The sequence below is a fragment of the Pangasianodon hypophthalmus genome, chromosome 23, assembly GCF_027358585.1.
Source record: "Pangasianodon hypophthalmus isolate fPanHyp1 chromosome 23, fPanHyp1.pri, whole genome shotgun sequence".
NCBI classification, from domain to species: domain Eukaryota; kingdom Metazoa; phylum Chordata; class Actinopteri; order Siluriformes; family Pangasiidae; genus Pangasianodon; species Pangasianodon hypophthalmus.
Window position 1 is genome coordinate 4,335,256 of NC_069732.1, and position 18,274 is coordinate 4,353,529.

The 18,274-nt window shown below is 36.2% G+C and overlaps 1 protein-coding gene across 3 annotated transcripts in view; it reads left to right on the forward strand.

The window, feature by feature from the left end:
• The first annotated feature begins 1,859 nt into the window (after positions 1–1,859).
• The window catches only part of LOC113546170 (adhesion G protein-coupled receptor E1), a 43,767-nt gene continuing 27,352 nt past the window's right edge, over positions 1,860–18,274 (forward strand). The window contains exons 1-4 of one of the 3 annotated variants that reach the window (XM_053228453.1): positions 1,865–2,156; positions 3,683–3,766; positions 4,488–4,640; positions 6,302–6,454. In XM_053228453.1, the coding sequence (XP_053084428.1) occupies positions 2,129–2,156; positions 3,683–3,766; positions 4,488–4,640; positions 6,302–6,454 (418 nt within the window). In that variant the 5' untranslated portion in view covers positions 1,865–2,128. Of the gene's footprint in view, positions 2,157–3,682; positions 3,767–4,487; positions 4,641–6,301; positions 6,455–18,274 lie in introns of all 3 variants that reach the window. The other 2 variants (XM_053228452.1, XM_053228454.1) reach the window with 2 other exon arrangements.

Consider the following 18,274-nt stretch of genomic DNA (forward strand, 5'->3'; position numbering starts at 1 on the left):
AAAATGCCTTCCCATGTGCCTGAAATAATTCTAACTTCAATCTAACTGCAGTTTTCATTAAACCAAGGGGAAAAAATCACGGTCTTGACACACGTATTTAACTCTGGGCCTCTTGAGTCAATCAGATAAACCAACTAAGAGGACACCTGAAATATACTTGTGTTTGTGTGTGTGATTCATGTGCTGTATGCGGAAAATAAACCTGCACTTATTTTTAATAAAAAATTTGGCTTAGTTTATTTTCATCCATTTTCTCCTCCTGGGGTCAGTGCATTAATAGAGAAAATCTCATCGTTGTGCTTTGCTAATAAACCTCATAGCTGTATTAAACGCCTTGATTTTGCTCCTGCAGTACTACACACTGAAACCGTTTCACTGACGTTTCATCAGTTGGTTATGTTACCTGTCTTTTTATCTGTTTTTAGGTTTCTGCTTTGGGAGGAAGTGGCTGTGTTTAAATGTGGGTAAATTCGTCTCCTTAATCAGGGTTAAAGATCGCAGACGAGAGCTGAAGAGAAGCAGAATCACTGAAAAGTAACATAACATAACAGACTAAAGTTTTAATATGATGATCAAGCTTTAATATGATCCATTTAAAATCTAATGTAAACAGTGTAGTCTGTATATTTCTGTAGATGTATGTCTACATGGAGCTAAACTGATCCATACAGTAGTTTATTAGCCCTGATCTCTCTCAGTAAGCACAATAGTAAGTCATAGGTCAAGTGTGTTGGGCTTTAAAAACAAAACAAAACAAAAAAAAAATACTAATTACTGTACATTCATTGTGTAAAGATCTATGTAAGGGTGAATGGTTAGAAAAATGTATGGTGTGTTACATTTATAAGCCAAGCCATCATAGTATCCAAGCACTAAGTACGGCTTCAATGATCTTACTAACAACCAAAAATGTATAATAAATAATAATAAAGTGGACAATTTTTTGGTTCATGATGATAATAATAAATAACAATACAATTTATTAGGGGTGTAAACCTCAGGCTTCTACATAATACCATATGATTTCGATTCTTAAGGCAACAATTCGATATCGGATGATACAACTGACTCTGCTCTGATATGATTTATACTTAATTCTGAGCAATAACAATTGATTTAGGATTTGTTGTTTCAATTCATTTCAATCATTGCCTTTTAAACTGATGCATTGATCTAAATCATCTGATCATTACACCTGTACAGTTTATGCTGTTACTCAGCATTGAGAGCTTTCTTATAAAAGTGATTAAAACTGTAAATATTGAAGAGTTTAAATACTCAGAATGAAAAAAAAAAAGAGACTGTAAATGTTGAATACTTCAGAAGCTATACTACACAGATCAGAACTTTAGGTCTGGCTGCAAAGCAAATCACGTTTATATTAATGTTCTCATAATGTGCTAATAGGGTCTAACATTTCCATAGTAACGATCTAATTGTCTAATGGTTGGTATGGTGAAGTTTTCTGTAACTATAAAAGGATAAAACATACATATTGTTCTTTCATAAATAAATCTTGTAATTGTTGAGAAATTGCTGCTGTATCAGTGGAATAAAACTCTTCATGACATGCTGTTATAGTAAAATAATTAATTTCCTTGTTTACTAAATTCTTTAGTTATTACCAATAACATCACACCACCGTGTCACTGATTATTTTCCTATAACAGCATGCCTCCAAGTGTTTCTTTCCTTACACTGTCGAAGGAGACATTCAGGCACAAAGACGAAGAGGAACAATCAACACCGTAGTAATGGTTTCTAAACACGGACAGAAGTTGTTGCTCTCCTGGGATTTACACTCACACACGCACACACACACGCACACACACACACCAGTCTCTAGGGTGTTCCTACTAAAGTGGACAGTGAGTGTATTTCGAGCACTTCCTGAATTCTCTCATCGTCTATGAGAGATGAAAAGTTTATAATAGATAATATCGTGGATGACTTCTGTACGTATTTCAAAGCTTTTACTTTTATGGCTGTGAGACTCACAGCATCACATCACCCTTGTAGAGTTACCCCACCTCCAGAGGGGCAGGACTCAGACGGCTTTCACTGCTTATCTAAAACGGAGTGTTCCTACAACAGTGGCAGGGTCTCAGTAGAGAGATAGAAGGACACCATGAGCTGCCTGTATCTCCTGCTTTTGGGTGAGTCTCATCTACTTCTGTCTTATCACAGCTTTGGGGTTGGTTCGTATTGTTTAACACTGAGGTGTTTGTAGGTGATGCTGTTATCTATTGTAACCTTTTCAACTATCATAGAACTGACGAGGTGAGAATTCAGGAAGCAAAATACAGTCACCATCCACTTTATTAGGAACACTCTAGAGACTGGTGTGCATGTAAATCCCAGGAGATCTACAGTTTCTGTAGACGGTTAAAGTCACGGTTAAAGTCACTGAGATTACATTAACTGAAGCTCGTTACCTGTATCTGCATGATTTTATACATTTGTCTGGCTTGAAATGTTAATAAACTACATTAAAATCTACATCTGGACAGAATTTATAATAATCTCTCTCTGTGCTTGTCAAAAAATCTCCAGAAAAGTTTCTGTTCATCATCTTTCTAGACTTTACAGAAACTCAAATGCAAATGTCACAACTTTAATGTGGAGACTGTTGACAGGCGGGTGTGTAGTAAGAGGATGTAAAAAAAAAAAAACCCACGAAAAACAGGAAATCAACACTGTGTGGTAAAGAACTGTAGGAGTGTGAAGAAGAGTTATTCTGGGTGAAAGCTAATGCAAGCAACACACAGTGGTATAACAGGAACTAGTGAAGTGAAGTGAAGTGAAGTGGAGCCAAGTATGGTGACCCATACTCGGAATTTGTGCTCTGCATTTAACCCATCCAAGTGCACACACCGTGAACACACACCCGGAGCAGTGGGCAGCCTTTTTTGCTGCAGCACCCGGAGAGCAGTTGGGGGTTCGTTGCCTTGCTCAAGGGTCTCACCTCAGTCGTGGTATTGAGGGTGGAAGAGAGCGCTGATCATTCACTCCCCCCACCTACAATCCCTGCTGGACCCGAGACTCGAACCCACAACCTTCAGGTTCACCTTCGGGTTACAAGTCCAACTCTCTAACCATAACTAGCTTGTTTCGTGGATGTCGTACAACATTAAATGTAACTATAAACAGATAAAAAGTATAATTTGTGGTGTCATTGTATAATTAAAGGTTTTTAGCCTTTTTTTTTTTTTTTTTTTTTTTTGAAAAAAGGGGGTTCTAATTGTGCTTTTCAAGAAAAATCTTCAAAACTAAAAAAAAGAAAAAATTGGATTGTCCTTCTGGAGTAACTCTTGAAGGGTCAGTGTAGAACCCTAAAAAAAAAAGTGCTTTCCCTTCATAAACGGTTTCAGGTAAAACCCTTTTTTGAAAGCTGTGAACCCATAATTATCCGAAGAACCCTTGAAGAAGCACGAGTGTATATTAAATGGCTAAGTGTGTGGTGCAAACTTAAATTATTGGTCATATGTACTTCTTAATACGTAGAACCTGTGGTGTTTGACATTTAACTAAACTACCCTGGTATTTGGTACACAACAGGTTCTTAGGGTTCTTTAAGGGTTCTTCAATCCAAGTCTGTGAAGATTTCTGATTTAAACTCTCACATGCTGCCAGCACAGATAACAGTAATGAGTTATAAATGGAACTAAATCTTTTCCTGCAGGTTTTCTGTTAGTCGTACAGAACAACGCGACTCCTGCTATAACATGTGGTAAAGGATATGGAGTCTTACAAGGCAAATGTGTAGGTATGAACAAACCTGCAACATAAAAGTATTTTTACACACTATTTCCACATGTGTTCAGTTATCTGTAACCTTCTAATACTTTCTCATAATTAATCTCCAGGCCCAAATGGAATTTGCAAATTTGAAAATCTTTTTTTTTTTTTTTTTTTGGCTTTTGTCACCATAAACTCAGTTTGATGTTTTAAAGGAACCAAGCAGCATATTCAGAGAATAGAGAATACAAAGATTGGGCCTCATTTATCAAACAGGATACAAAGACATTTATTCGTCAATCATTTGCAGCAGCATTTACACTAGAAATGTGATATTCATGAAAATACAGCTAGTTCAGAACATTTTTACACAAACACGAGAGCTCCTGATTTTGTGTAAATTTACGTCTAAGGAGGCTCACTAATGTAAAACTCTCAAATCGTATAACTGGCGAGGAGCTACTGCGAATTTTATATAGGCTATGGATTAGGCTGTGTACTTTAAATCTTATTTATTTCAATTACACACAAATTTAATAAATATGTTGTGAATCTCAGTTGTTTCATATTAATCACTTGAAAGAAAGCAATCCAAAAGAAATCCATACATAAAGACAAATTTTATTAACAGGAACTTTTAGTTCAGTTTGGCCTACAAAAACACTTACACACAACATTACAAAAAGTATCTTGATAAATGAGGCTCAGTGTGTTTGTTTTTCATATGTGATCTACATCCTATAAAACAGATGACAACGAGTGTGATGGTGAAAACCCAATATGTGGTGAAAATGCAGTTTGCTACAACACTAATGGTAGCTACTACTGTCAGTGTGTAACGGGGTACCAGACGAATTCAAAGACTGTTAATTTCACTCTGGATGAAAGTGGAGAATGTGAAGGTCAGTATGTCTGTAATATTCACTGATGTATTTCCTATATTAACAGTGCACTAAGGATAAACCTGAACCTCTGCTTTTATTATTTTCTCTCAGACATTAATGTATGTACATAGAACAAAATTGTGACTCTAATAATTTCATAATTTTCCTTAACTCTGGTGTAGATTTATGATCTGAAATGACAGTAATAAGTTCACTTTCATGTCTAACCAATAGACAGGAATAAATGTGACAGTTTAGCAGGGATTTGTGAAACACATTTGTATATTTTCTGTGTATTTTGGTGATAGATTCTTTAAGGTATTATTGTATTTACTGTGATCTGGTAGTAAACCTTCATCAGGATGCTCCTTAGAGCTGCATCTGATGTATTAAACATCACATCTTCAATCAGTATACACTACACTAGCCTACATGTAAGGAATAAAAAAAACCTGGGGACATGCTGTTAGGAAAATAATCAACAATGAGGTGGTGTGATGAAGTGGAGTTACTGTTACCAACCTGAAATGTCTTATTGCTCTTAATATCGCAGTTGGCCAACTATAACAATTTTGTAATTTTTTATTTATATTCATTCAAAAACACCTTTGGCTTGTATTATTGCATGTGTAATCCGGGTTTTATGACCAGAAAGACAAAATGTTACATGCAATGGTGAGGTGTTCATTGTTCTGCTTGACTCTGTAGTATGACTAGTTTAAATGTATAGGGATTCTACAGAGTTTTATTTAACTCCAATGTTTCTTTAAAACTTGTGCAAACTTGATAATACCTGTAAGGTTTTAGTAATGAGAAGTTTATGAAGTTGATGAAAATATTATTTCGTCAAAGTAGTATTCATAGTAGATACTCGCCGCACATTCATGCCTCCACAGCCAACTGCATTTAAATTGAGACTGTGAAAAAGATTTAACTCACATGTACCTTTTGTTCTCTCTCTCTCTCTCTCTCTCTCTCTCTCTGTCTCTCTCTCTCTCTCGGTTAATAAGACAAAACAAGTCCTTTGAATAAGTGACTATAGAAACAATAATGTATCAGAACAAAGTTTGTCTTGAATTAGATGGCACTACTGCGAGAACCGTACTAATATAGAAAATTAATTAACATATTCTGACCAATCAGATTAAAGAATTCAGCAGTGCTGTGGTATAAGCCTATAACAAATATAATTATTAATTTTTTTTAAATCAAATTATATAATATAACCTCTTATTTATATCCCAGGAATTCAGGACATTTTTAAAAATGAGAGCATTTTAAAAATGTTTTTTAAAAGTAAAAGTACTACAATTTGTTTTCCTTTATCTTAAATCTTCTCAAGGTGTGTCAATTGAGAAATTCTTTTAAAATATAGAGCTTATATAAAAGAAAGAGGTTCTTAGAGAATAGATAAATCTTTTCTTTTATTAGATTGCATTTTATTAGATCTGCTCAGTCTCTCTGGGCTTGTTAATAATTCTGAATACAACCTAAATTCATTCATATTTGCCTCTGAGTCTTACAAATAGACAGGAATGAATGTAAGAACATTTTTTTTTTAAATTGTGAACAGCATACAGTCTGCCATAACGCAATTAAACACAATCCTGCATGTTTTCCTTTAGTGTTTCTGGTAGAAATTTAATAGTGAACCTCTGCTCTTGTTCTTTTCTTTGCAGACATCAATGAGTGTTTGGACAACAACACCATCTGTGGTCCTAATGCTAACTGCAAAAACACCCCTGGCTCATATGATTGCACGTGTAATCTGGGTTTTGTGGCCAGCAATAGAGAGAAGAAGTTTAATGCAAGTCAAAAGGTTACATGCAATGGTGAGGTGTTCATTGTTCTGCTTGACTCTGTAGTATGATTGGTTTAAATGTGTAGGGATTCTATAGAGTTTTATTTAACTCTAATGTTTCTTTAAAACTTATGCAAACTTGATAATACCTGTAACCCCTTCACCCCCCCCCCCCCCCCCCCCCCCCCCCAAAAAAAAAAAAAAAAAAACAGTGACGCTGATTTGCTGACCTATGAAGGATTGCATCTTTTACATGAGGAAAACAATATGTTTTGTCTGTTGTCCTTGTTTGCCTTGAGTGTGCAATTTGGAGCATTTCTACCTTGTATATTCAATTTCAATTCAATTCAATTTTATTTGTATAGCGCTTTTAACAATGGACATTGTCACAAAACAGCTTTACAGAAATAAATGGATTCACAAAAATATATTGTAAATATTTAAATTTATCACTGTGAATTTATCCCTAATGAGCAAGCCAGTGGCAACGGTGGCAAGGAAAAACTCCCCGAGATGATATGAGGAAGAAACCTTGAGAGGAACCAGGCTCAAAAGGGAACCCATCCTCATCTGGGTGCAACGGATAGTGCAATTATAAATAAATCCCTTCTATTGTGTACTATATGGACAAATAGTGCAATTGTGCAACCAATAAATTCATCACAGTATTTGCAAGAGGTCCGGCTGGTTAAAATCTATCCACTGTCCACTGATGGAGTCCTGAGTACGAAGCTGCTCGTGGCAACTGCAGCCCCAAAGCCACTACAGCAATCGCAGTCCCAAGCCATTACAGTACAGCTCCCCATATGTGATCCCCAAGCCATCTCCACAGCCCCCAGGTGGCACCATCCCCAGCAATCCAAACAGTTCTTCAGGCAGTCCATATGGGGCCACCCCCAGCAGCAGCGAGCGAACTCAACCGATGAGAACTCCAACCAGAAGTAGGACATCAGGATGGGTCAGGCAGCGAGGAGGAGCAGAAGGGGTCAGGATCACTGGCATCACTGGCATCTCAGAAGTAGCATGTGTAGCTCGACAGAGAGTGAGGAAGAGAGAGAGATGGAGAGAAAGGAAGAGATTGTTAGGTGAGCTTTTGTCCTCTAATGGTTAAGCACGATGTACTTTGCATGCAGAGTGCAAGCAGGGACTCCGGCAAGACTAGCTATGACAGCATAACTGAAAGGGAGAGCCAGAAGCTAACACAGACATGAGGGCACCCTGGGACATAACGCAGCCAGCCACTCCACCGTCGACAAACCTGAGTGAACGTGTGAGAGTGGGGGGGCGACAGCATCCAAACATCCCATTTCACCACAACACTCTATGCCTGTGAACCCTCCAGACCTGCCCCTGTACCTAAGAAAAAACTATTCACTAAAGGCTTGACTAAACAAATATATTTTCAGCCTAGACTTAAACACTGAGACTGTGTCTGAGCCCCGAACACTAAGTGGAAGGCTGTTCCATAACTGTGGGGCTTTGTATGAGAAAGCTCTACCCCCAGCTGTAGCCCGCATTATTCGAGGTACCAACAAATAGCCTGCATCTTTTGATCTGAGTAGGCGTGACGGATCATAAAAGACCAAAAGTTCGCTCAGGTACTGTGGCGCGAGACCATTTAGTGCTTTATAGGTCAATAGTAGTATTTTATAATCAATACGAAATTTGATTGGGAGCCAATGCAGTGTGGATAAGATAGGGGTGATGTGGTCATATCTTCTGGTTCTAGTAAGGACTCTCGCTGCTGCATTCTGGACTAACTGGAGCTTGTTTATGCATCTACTGGAACATCCAGACAGTAAGGCATTACAATAATCCAACCTAGAGGTAACAAAAGCATGAACTAATTTTTCTGCATCGTGTAGTGACAATATATTTCTTATTTTAGCAATATTTCTGAGATGAAAGAAAGCAATCCTAGTTATATTATCTACATGAGCTTCAAAAGAAAGACTAGAGTCGATAATCACACCAAGGTCTTTTACTGCTGCACATGATGAAACAGAAAGGTCATCCAGAGTTATTATGTAATCAGAAAGCTTACTTCTAGCTGCATGTGGTCCTAGTACAAGTACTTCTGTCTTGTCAGAATTAAGTAAGAGAAAGTTAATAAGCATCCAGTTTCTAATGTCTTTTACACATTCCTCAACTTTATTAAGCTGGTGTCTGTCATCTGGCTTTGCTGAAACATACAACTGTGTGTCATCAGCGTAACAGTGGAAGCTAATACCATGCTTACGAATAATTTTGCCCAGAGGTAGCATATATAAAGAAAAGAGCAGTGGGCCTAAAACAGAGCCTTGTGGAACACCAAACTTTACCTTAGCATGAGAAGAGAAGTCACCATTTACGTTTACAAACTGATAACGATCAGTCAAATAAGACCTGAGCCAGGAAAGGGCTGTTCCCTTAATGCCTACTACATTTTCTAGTCTATTGAGGAGAATAGCATGATCAATGGTATCAAAAGCTGCACTAAGGTCAAGCAGCACCAGCAAGGAGACACAACCCTGATCAGAGGCCAGTAGTAAGTCATTTACAACTTTTACCAGTGCTGTCTCTGTGCTATGATGAGGCCTAAATCCTGACTGATACATTTCATGAATGTTATTCCTATGTAAGTATGAGCATAGCTGCTGTGCTACAACCTTTTCAAGGACCTTGGAAATAAAGGGGAGGTTTGATATTGGCCTGTAGTTGGACAGTTGACAGGGATTGAGGTCAGGTTTTTTAATCAGGGGCTTGATAACTGCTAATTTAAAAGATTTAGGTACATATATAAACAGATTCATTTACAGCCCGCAACGTGATTCACTGCAGCTTGAAAGTCACTTCAGGAATGATGATTGTATGCATAAATTAATATGAACCCAATGGCAAGTATTAAATTTGTGGAAATCACTAGCTAAAGACTAAATTATACCATTCACTAGGTTTTAGTAATGAGAAGTTTATGTCGCATTGTCTCTAAATGAGCAAATTGTTTCTTAAAATGAGGAAAATATTAGTTCGTCAAAGTAGGATTCATAGTAGATACTTGCCGCACATTCACGCCTCCACATGTTTCAACATGTGTCGATGCTTTTAAGTGGTGTTATACTGGATATGCAATTTTGTGTGTACGGAAACCCACAACACAGAACTATTTTTACACGCAATTTATCTAATTGCACACACAAATTAGCATACATTATTTGTCACTTAGTAAATCAGTGGGAAACAAGGAACAGGTGAACACAATCAAGGAAGCAAATGACAAGACTGTGGTGGTGACTACAACAAAACCAGAAATAAAAGAAAACCAAGAAAACATGGAGTTGTTGCCATTATTTCCTGTCTGGATCAACCTGAGCCTCTACTCTTGTTCTTCTCTCAGACGTTAATGAGTGTTTGGAATCTGAAAACATCTGTGGTCCTAATGCTGAGTGCAGGAACACAGACGTTTCCTATTACTGCATGTGTCATTCAGGTTTTGTGGTCAATGGACAGGAGCGGTTTAATTCAAGCCAAAGTGTTACATGCAACAGTGAGGTGTAATGTGTTCATTGTTCTGCTTAACTCTGTTGTATGATCATATGATCTAAAATAAGATCAAATGGATTCATGAGTTATATATTCACTTCTGTGTCTTACTAACAGACCAAGACGAATGTGTAAGTACGCCGAAGATTTGCGGAAACCATTCAGTTTGCCATAACACATTTGGTAGCTACTACTGCACCTGTGTGTCTGGCTACACGCTGAGGTCTGGGAGAACTAACTTCACTATGAACGATGATAGAAATAACACTTGTATTGGTGAGTTTTTCTTTTCCATCCTGCATTTCTGAGGTAAACTTTAGTAGCCTACTATTAAAGGTGTTATTCTGGTTTCCTCTGTAGTGCACTCCAGGCATTTTACAATGTAACAGAGTTAATAACTGGAAGCAAATTTTGACCTTATAAATAATCAGATAATCAGTGACAGCTTGAGAATGAAACTATTTTTGGTGAGGTATCATCCATGGCATAATAAGAATGATGTGGGCCAAAATATTCACAATGTATATATGCTCATACTGTATAAAAATTCCATGTGTACTACATACACCTTATTTTACAAATGTTTAACAAATGTTTTGTTTCGACTTTTATTATAAGGGATTGTGGTAGGTCCATTTAAATATCTATATTTTATTTTTCCACATTTTAAACAGGGATGAAGTGTAATTTATGCTAATATATTGTTAGGTGAAATCTGTATATGTTTTTATTATTTCTTAGAAACTGAGTTAATGGTATGCAGTTTTGATATTCTCTAAAAGTAAATGAAAGTATTCATGGGTAAACTTGAATCTCTTCCTCTTTTCTTGCAGTCACCAGAAAAAGTTCTGAGGACAAAACTCGGTGTGCTCCTGATGCTGAGGGCCATAAAACCAGCTGCACGGATGCTGAGTCCAGCGCCAGACAGCAGCAGTTTAACCCGGCTGTTTCCACATTCCTACCTGTGATTCTCTGGATGTTCATGTTGTACCAGTGACACATTTATATATCTTAAAATCATACTCTTAAAATCTAAATCTTAACAGCAGGAGAAAATCGTCAGAGCCACTCTAAAGACTTTAACAAGTTGAAATGTTTAGCCTGTAAAGTCTCAAATATTAATGAAAAAATGTTAACTTAAAGAAGAATGTAAAACTGTTAACAACTCACATTACAAGCATTAAACGCACTGCAAGTTTTAAAAAAAGAGTAACATTAATTAAACAGAAAAACTGAGCTGAAACAAATGAAAAGAATTGTTTAACATTTATGTAATTAAATTTGACTATTGGATTACCTCTTACATGGCTTAAGGAGAAAATGATTGCAGTTCCTCTCATGTAAGAGTCAATGCTAAAAGCTTAACTGAGAAAAAAAAAAAAAAAAAAAAAATCCAAACGCTGTATGTCACCTTTTAAGCTTTATTAAAATCTTTTAAAATGTAAAGTATTTAATGATGGTATTATATACGTTGCTAGCAAATTTTAACATGTCAAAATAAAATAAATAAATAAAGATAATGATGAAAAAGTAAACAAATTAATTAATTAATTTTAGCATCTGTGAGTCTAAAATAAATCAATGTTTTTAGAGATTATTATTAATATTATTATTATTAGCTGATACATATATATATATATATATATATATATATATATATATATATATATATATATATATATATATTTATCAGCTAATAATAATAATATTAAAACATATATATGTATATATATATATATATATATATATATATATATATAAAATTCTCTATAATTAGGAAATCTAATAAGAAATAGATATAAATGTATTGATAATTGTAAAACATTTTTAAAAAAATTTATTGTAAACAATCTAGCCTCAATCGTGATCACTCTCATTATGAACTCATAGCACACAATATAATAAAAATTTGTCTATAATTGTCTATAATATAATATAATATAATATATGCGCATGGTGTATGGTATGGCTTTTATCTAATTGGTTTATCTTTCAAGGCCTTCTTTTAATAAAGCATTATTTAGAGTCACATTAGGACCTTAAACGGTTCAATAAAGTGCTTTTTTAGGTTTGCTTAGGTGTTTTTTTCCCCAGGAAATTACAGGCCTCTTGCTATTCCTGTTATTTTGCATATGACTTGTACAAAGTGCTTGTTTCTTGTTTTCTGTTCATTGCCAGACATGTGCAAGTTTGTTAACCCAACGGATACAAATCTGTGCTGTATTTTGTTATGCAATTAAGAAGGAGGAGAAAGTGAAGCTAGAATTGTCAGAGATAGCTGGGATTTGAAGCTGGAACAATGGACAGTTCTGTGAAATCCAGGGATTTTTTTATTTTTTTTTAAATGAATTTCTGGTATAACCACAATACTATCCACTCCATTATCCCACAGCAGAATGGTTTTGTACATCACAGACACTATCTGCACATACACTTTGCCATTTTGTGTGAATTTATTACATTTAATTCAGATTATTTGCTATAAAACAAGTTGGCCATGAACTATTTTAACCTAGCCCAATCTGGCAACCCGGTCATTAACTGTCTGTTGCTTTCTTCTCCTTCTCCACTGAGATGTTCATAGAGCGAGCATGGGGCAAGAAAAGTCTTTTAGTCTGTTAGTGCTTGTTGCTGTTCCCATTTTTGACCAGTAGGTGTAATAATAACTCCATGGAAGCTAAGTGAGCAAATGTGTGCACCTCCCATGATTGCACAACATCTAGAAAGGCAAGCAAATAAATGGAAAATTGGCTTATATCTTCCAAATAATAACATTTATGGTGGGGATTGGTATTTCAAACTCTTTAAAGTGTATGCAGTTGTGAATCAGGACTTTATGGAGAATAATATTTGTTGAACAGCTGATATGAATGGTGGGGCTCTGCCCAGGCTGTCCCTATGGATGTGCCACAACTGTTCCTGTTATCGCTTACCTTATAGCAGCTATAAACAGTCCTCCCTCACCAGCTTTTATTTCTCTCTCTCTCTCTCTCTCTCTCTCTCTCTCTTGGAGGTTAGGGGGAAAAAAATTCAGCTTATCAAGTTACAGAGAAACCGCAAAGCTGAAAACTTAGCTACAGACTATTACAACGCACTGACACTGGAGACTCCTTCCATAAATATCAGAATTGAGAATTCAACAGCACTGATATGTCATGGGACCCTTGGCTGAGAGGATCAATGGTGTGCCATTAGATTTTTTGATATCCAGACACATTTCTTGTTGGAAATTATTGCAATATTAATTATCTTCCATTCCAATTTAATAAATAAAAATGACTTCAAACATTGTAAGTTCTTGGCTGTTCAGATCTCTGAGTCGACTCCTTACGTTCATCTAAAAGAGCCGACTCATTTTTTGGAACTACACATTGCTCCCATTTACCTCATCTGTAAAGCTGTTTGATTCCTGAAATATTATGATTTACAATGCATGGGTTTCAAAGAATCGACTCTTTCAGAGATTAACTCTCAGTCCTACTCATTTGCAGTGAAAAACAAAAAAAAATTCTTCATGTTACTGAGAAACCACAATGTGTAAACTCTTCTGTCGTGAAGACTTTCCCGTGGCAGAAATCTTAGTTATAGTTTTACCTCTGACTGTTACAAAGCGCTGACACTGGAGACTCCTTCCATAAAAGGGCACCATATCAATAACAACATTTTTTATCCAATTAGTATTAGATTTAGATTATGTGGAGCGTCCGCCATACAAGCTCCTGTGTAAGTTGTTACTATAAAAACAACAACATATTAGAACGAGTGCATTAATAGACCTGTGATTTGAATTACAGCCATAATTAATGTCCGAGCTGCTGTTATAGAACACAAGTCAACACCTTCTGAGCAATGAGAAATGAGAATTCAACAATGCTGTGCTATAATATATTTTAACATTAATTATAATATATATATATTATATATATATATATATATATATATATATATAATATATATATATAATCAAGTACTTTGGGTTACTTTTTACTCATGGATCTTTACATCTAAGTATGACTATTCTGTACTATTTGGAACACAGATTGTGTTCAGAAGAACTGCACTCTAATACACAAAGTGAATAATGCACATAGCTACTTCCTGTTATATCAACTCTATTATGTGTCACTTCACACAGAAAATGAACTGCACTTACGGCTAACACCTTTTCTGTTGCATGAAAGCTTAGTGCAAAGCCATGCTTTTACAGCTGTGCACATGCATCATGGTAATAAGTTTGCCTGAGTGTTTCGGAGCATGCGTGCTTCTGGTTCACCACATTGTTGTGACATTTCTTTCATTCTTGTTTCTTTTTCAGCCACTTATTATGGGTCCAAACTTGCAGTCTGATTGATATACTATCTGCGGGCATGTGTAGCATGGTGACATGCCTGAGAACAAAGAAATGAGGAAATGGTACTGTGTGTGTGTGTGTGTGTGTGTGTGAGGCTGAAGTGTATATATTATTGTGTGCACAGCAAATTTTTCTGAACACCCACTGTTCATTTCAAATACTCTAGCATTAAATCTACTGAACTTTTCAAGTGAAATGTTATAAATAGAAAAACCTGATACAGCCAATATAGCACTCTAGTAAGGCTCTTTTAGCACACAATATATATTTGTGTTAAAGTTAATGCTGACTCTAATATCAAATATAAACTGTAAGACAAAACTCTGCCCAGTCCCATGCATGTAATGGTTGACTAGGCTAAATAGTGTTAGCTAGCGTAAAGTAATAACGTATGGTCAGCTGGTTAGCTAGTTAATACAGACTAAGAGACGCACACAAGTTTTGCATATGATCATGTTCGTGCCTTCAACAAAAACTTTGAACGTTGTGGCATGTTAAAGATTATTCGAGTCTGGTTGATGAAAAGAAATCTGCTTGTCTGGGGCGCTATTTTTGTCCATCCCTGAGTCTTACGGTAATGGCTTCACCAAACTAGGGCATTTGTCCTCAGTACAACACTTTAATCTGAAAGTGGATGATGACGTCCTTAAATACAAAGATTTACGCATTTGATAGAACACATTTTTTAAATTTTTCTTCCTGATATAATTACCAATAGATGTACAAGGGCGGAAAAGTTTTCAAGTAAATATTACTTGATTAAAGCTAGCTGATTGAACCATTTGGTGCGAATACACTCAGGATGGGACAGTGGGACTGTCAGTGGGACACATGGACACAAAGAGATGAACACGTTTCAGAAGAGGGTGAATTCAGTTCAGAGACAGTTCTGAGACATTCCTGTAAATCAGAGGCATCTAGCAGTGACATGGGAACAGAGGAGCATTGTGAAGACCTGGAACGAAGACATGATGACTGAATGCTTGATTCATCCACATGAGGGAGAGAGAGAGAGAGAGAGAGAAAGCTAGAAGGAGAAAGAACACAATGTCCTTGAGTACGCTATGTTGAATAAAATGAATATGAGGATGTGTGCGTGTGTGTGTGTGTGTGTGTGGTGTGTGTGTGTGTGTGTGTGTGTAACCTTAGCACACCCTGTGAGAGCACTGAGAGTGTGAAGAGGAAGGTTTAATCTGTTCATCATTCAGCACACAGTGAATCAAGGAAACAGAATGAGGCACATACAATAGAGCAATTAAATCCATCAACATGCTTTCCTGAGCTGGAGTGTGTGTGTGTGTGTGTGTGTGAGAGAGAGAGAGACCATTATTGGCCATTATTAGTATGCTGCACAAACCAATGAGTATTTATTTATACCACAGTCTTGTTGAATTCTCGAAGCAGAAGGTGTTGATTGATTGATCTCTGTAAAATGATAAGCTGAGCTTGTTGTCTTATTAACTTCATGAAAGAGAAAAAAAACAAGACTGCTGAGGGAACGACTGTTTATAACTGCTACAACGTAAGTTTTATATATATATAAAAGAGGAATTTACTTGTTTTGCGGATGTATATTAAATGTGACCATAAACGGTTAAAAAGTGTGTTGTTCAGTAATGAATTAAAAATAGTAATTATTGGCAAATTGCTGTGGTGTAAGAGGAATAAAACACTTTGGGACATGCTGTTATAGGAAAATAATCAACTTCAGTGTAGTAATGGCCTGATGTGAATCATCACACCACCGCAGTGTGGGTTATTGTCCTGCAACAGCACATTCTGAAGTGTTTATTACCTTAATTATTGCCATAAAACCCAATTAGTTACACTTATATATTTATTGCTATGAATTTTGTAATGTTCTACTGGCTTCATGCCATGTTTCCACCAAATACCAAAAAAACACTAAACTAGAAAAACACTAAACTTACACTTCCATCATCTCTCCTTTTGTGAATTGTACTTTGATTGGATAATGTGGGTTTAGTCTATCTACTTTTAGTTTCTCCTCCAAAGGCATTTTGAGAATGAAATAAATGCTAACGGAGTAAATAATCGACCTCGTTCATGTTCATTACGCCTGCGACTGTATTTCACATGCGCTTTCTCAACCACTGCAGTGATGTGTTACAGATGTGTGTGAAAAATATCAGCCCAAATTTATTTAGGGGGTGTGTCACGCTGTGTAATCACCCACTCAGTCACTGATAGGCTGAATGAATCTACAGTCTGGCCTAGAAAGAAATCAGCCCCAGAATCGTTTCTCATTCTGTGTGTTTTTATTACAACTGTTAGTGGTGCTCTTGCTCTTGCTTCCACAAAAAATCCAAAATAATCCACTTTTAGCATTTGTTAACAGAAAATAATCTGATATGGAGGCCAAAAATGAAATATTTATTTTTATCTTTAATAGACGGGAAGAGTTAGCCCTGCTAGCACGTTGATATCCGGCGGCTCCTGATGAATTTACTCCATAAGTATTCAGTCCTCTTGAGCTCTGGAAAGGAAGCCCTTGGTTTGGTGAGGTTTATTACTTTTCCTCATATTCAGTTTATTGCATTAATAAAAGATGGGTAGGAAAAAAGGGCGTTGGCCTCTGCAGATTTTTGTGACATGTGTGTCTGTTTTTAAAGGTCCCCATGATGATAGGAATATCTGACAGTTTTGACCTTGTGTCCATGAGGAAGACTGCTATTTCACAAAAACTGCAGCTTTTATTCACCAAATCTAAAAGCTTTCCATTTGGTTACTGAGCTTTAGGTTTAGGCGTCAATGGGAGGATGACAAGACAAGTGTGCGTCTGGGTGTGTCTCTTTATTTACATTATTCTAACACAGTTGTAGTACACGTGCTTGAATGTGGTGTCAGACTAAGTAGACAAATTTCCTCTTCTTTGGCTAAGTGTGTTAAAGCGAAACCCTCACTCTGGGCAGTGGTTTAATAAAACCCAAAAATTTGTTATCCAAGAATTTTTGGCCTTTTTTTTTTTTTTTGTTAGTGGATATGATGAAAACCTGATGACATTTCTACTTTACATTTTGAGGTTTCAGCTTCAGGAGGAAGTGGTTGTGGTATAATTTCTGGTTATATTTAAACCCTATATAAGGACTGAAGTCACAGTGAGCGCTGAAGAGGAAGAGAAGAATAGAAGCAGTATCACACTGAGTAGCACACTCAGACATTACAGCCAGGACTTATTCGCCCTGAAGCAAAGATTTTGAAAGGACTAAATATTATCCAGGTTTTGTAAATCTTGTAGCATAGATTCTGTCCCACAGCTGGAGTGAGTATCTATCACTTATCCCAGCATAACCTAACATTAATGATAGAACTACTTTTCTTATTTTTGTATCACACTATACTACCACACCCCTATTTAAGGATATAAAAATGAGATGAAGTTAGACAAATTAGATGAAAATTAGATTAAACCATGTTTATAGCCAGTCAAGAATTTGTTGATCTAAGTTTTATTATTTTGAGTTGTGTTTCACTACTCGGTTGGAAATTTAGAAAATTTAAGCTTTAAGATTTATCTTAAATCTTAGTTCAAGGTAATGGTGTAACAGGATTTAAGGCAATCCAAGTTTACTCTAAAACAAAAACCAAGATTAAAGAGAGAGATTAAAAATCTTAATTTAAGATAATAGAGCAAGAGGACTTCATTTAAGTTTACTGTAAAACTAAAACCATTAAATGATTAAATGTTGGTTTAAATGCAATCCTGATCATTTTTTAAACATGGTTTGAAGATTTAAATATTAATTTAGGATAATCCAGGTCTTTTCAGAGGTTCTCTGGTAGCTGATCCATTCCCAACACACTTCCCTCCTCCTTGAAATGCTGATACGTCATGGCTTTTACCAACGTAGTGGAAAATAAACCACTAAGAGAAATCCAACTAAACAATCTTACGTAAAGCGATGAATTTTGTATCTTACCAAATATTCTACACTTCTGACTCTCTTACCACACAGG